This window comes from Hippocampus comes, unplaced genomic scaffold, assembly GCF_001891065.2.
Source record: "Hippocampus comes isolate QL1 unplaced genomic scaffold, H_comes_QL1_v1.1 scaffold451, whole genome shotgun sequence".
Taxonomy (NCBI): domain Eukaryota; kingdom Metazoa; phylum Chordata; class Actinopteri; order Syngnathiformes; family Syngnathidae; genus Hippocampus; species Hippocampus comes.
The window spans coordinates 16,556-18,475 of NW_017806218.1; the positions used below are offsets into that span (position 1 = coordinate 16,556).

Genomic DNA, 1,920 nt, shown 5'->3' on the forward strand with positions numbered 1-1,920 from the left:
GGGACTAGCTACTGCTGAGGCTCGCTTAGCTTGAGTGGCGTCGCCACAACAGTAATACCCTCGCCTCGCATTCTCATGGCCTCGCCATATCTTGGAGATAAAGGGTACACGTGTGCACACAAAAGGAAGATTAATCATTGAATCTCGAGTATTTGAATAGCGTTTTGTGTAAACTAATTCATGCTTGATCGGCCAAGTGCGTATGTGCGCGCGCGCGCGCGAGCGTGTGTGTGTGTGTGTGTGTGTGTGTATACATACAAACATTTATTTATTTATTTATGTTTCCCGGAATTTTCAGAAAAGTCCACTTTCATCTCTGGAAAGTGAGCTATTTCCTGGTCGCCGATTAATACGATGGGCTACCACTTTTATACACAATTCTGAATTCACCCTTTTGCTCAGATTACGTTTTAAGAATGTTGTTGTGTCTTGAAATGACGAGGCACACACACGTGTTTTCTATTATGTATTCGACCGTTGAGTTCCGCCATTAACAACGTGGGGAAGCGACTGAGACATTCACGGTAACATTTTACACATGCGCAGTAGATGGCAATACAGAGTACGGAAACTCAATGCGTCCAAACAACATACAAATAACTATGGTGGTTAATACACCACATTACCTCCCCCCTTAGTTTAAAGGTACATAACAAATTCACATTTCCTTATCCATCATACTGCATAACATTTCTTCAATGATAAACAAACTCAATTTGAACTTCTTTCAAATTATGACATCACAATCAATCCCTGTAACGTAAAGGGCGTTGTGCTTTACGTACTGAACGTCTCAAAACGACTGTCTCTGGCACAAGTGGCTCAGGCGGGTCTGGTGCAAAAGCTGGTGATGCAGGAATTGTGGACTCCGGTTCGTCAAAGTCTTTCTCCTGCTCAGCTGACTGAGTCGCACTTTCAGGTCCAGGATCTAAAATGTCAGGTGGGTATCGAAGACGCAGCTGGTCTCCATGGCGCCTGTATACCTGATCAGTCTCACCTTGCACATGGTATGACACTGGTCCCCAGTCCGTTGTCACTACTCCAGGGATCCATTTGGGATGCTCTCCTGCTGTGTTGCGTAGATAGACGGGGGGTCTCATCCACATCAAACTGTCTTTCGGCAGCCTGACGATCATGTTCCTCCTTCTGCTGATACTGTCTCCTCCTCACCGTCTCAGAGATGCTCGGTTTAAGGAAATCCAGCCGTGTTCGTACGTGTCTCTTTAAGAACAAGTCTGCTGGTGACTCTCCAGTTGTACTATTTGGTGTTGTGCGATAACGCAGCAAGAAGTGTGAAATCTTATCCTCAACACTCAGGATCTCTCTTGCAAGCTTCTTCATGCCTGCCTTGAAGGTCGCAATGCATCTCTCAGCGAGTCCATTCGTAGCAGGATGTTTCGGTGCCCCAGTCGTGTGCAAGATTCCATTCCTTTTCATGAAGAGTTGGAACTCATCCGACATGAAGGTTGTGGCGTTGTCAGTGACGATTTGTTCTGGTACTCCTTGTGCTGCAAACAGTCTTTTAAGCCTTGTGATGGTGGCTGCTGAGGTTATCTGTGACATTTTGAAGACCTCTAGCCACTTGGAGTACGCATCGACCACTATCATAAACATGTGACTCATGAATGGACCTGCAAAATCAATGTGAATCCTGCTCCACACCCCTCCAGGAAACTCCCATGAGTGCAGTGGAACATGGCGTGGCATGCGTTGTTCTAGCTGGCATGTCTCACACTGTCTGCAGACCTTCTCGATGTCCATGTCAATATTTGGCCACCAGACATATTGTCGTGCAATTGTCTTCATTTTTACGATACCAGGGTGTCCGTCGTGGATCTCTTTTAACACTGTTCTTCTGATTTTCTTTGGCACCGCGACTCTTGTTCCCCACAGAACACATCCCTGTTCTACAGAAAGTTC

The 1,920-nt window shown here is 46.0% G+C and overlaps 2 protein-coding genes across 2 annotated transcripts in view; one reads left to right on the plus strand and one right to left on the minus strand.

Moving 5' to 3' along the window:
• The window catches only part of LOC109506900 (zinc finger protein OZF-like), a gene marked incomplete at its 5' end in the record, with an annotated part of 35,689 nt that overhangs the window by 10,389 nt on the left and 23,380 nt on the right, over nt 1-1,920 (plus strand). The window lies entirely within an intron of this gene.
• Nucleotides 320-1,920, minus strand: part of LOC109506906 (uncharacterized protein K02A2.6-like) — a 3,946-nt gene continuing 2,345 nt past the window's right edge. The window contains exon 2 of the mRNA XM_019855939.1: nt 320-972. Coding sequence (XP_019711498.1) covers nt 937-972 — 36 coding nt within the window. The 3' untranslated portion in view covers nt 320-936. The remainder of the gene's footprint in view (nt 973-1,920) is intronic.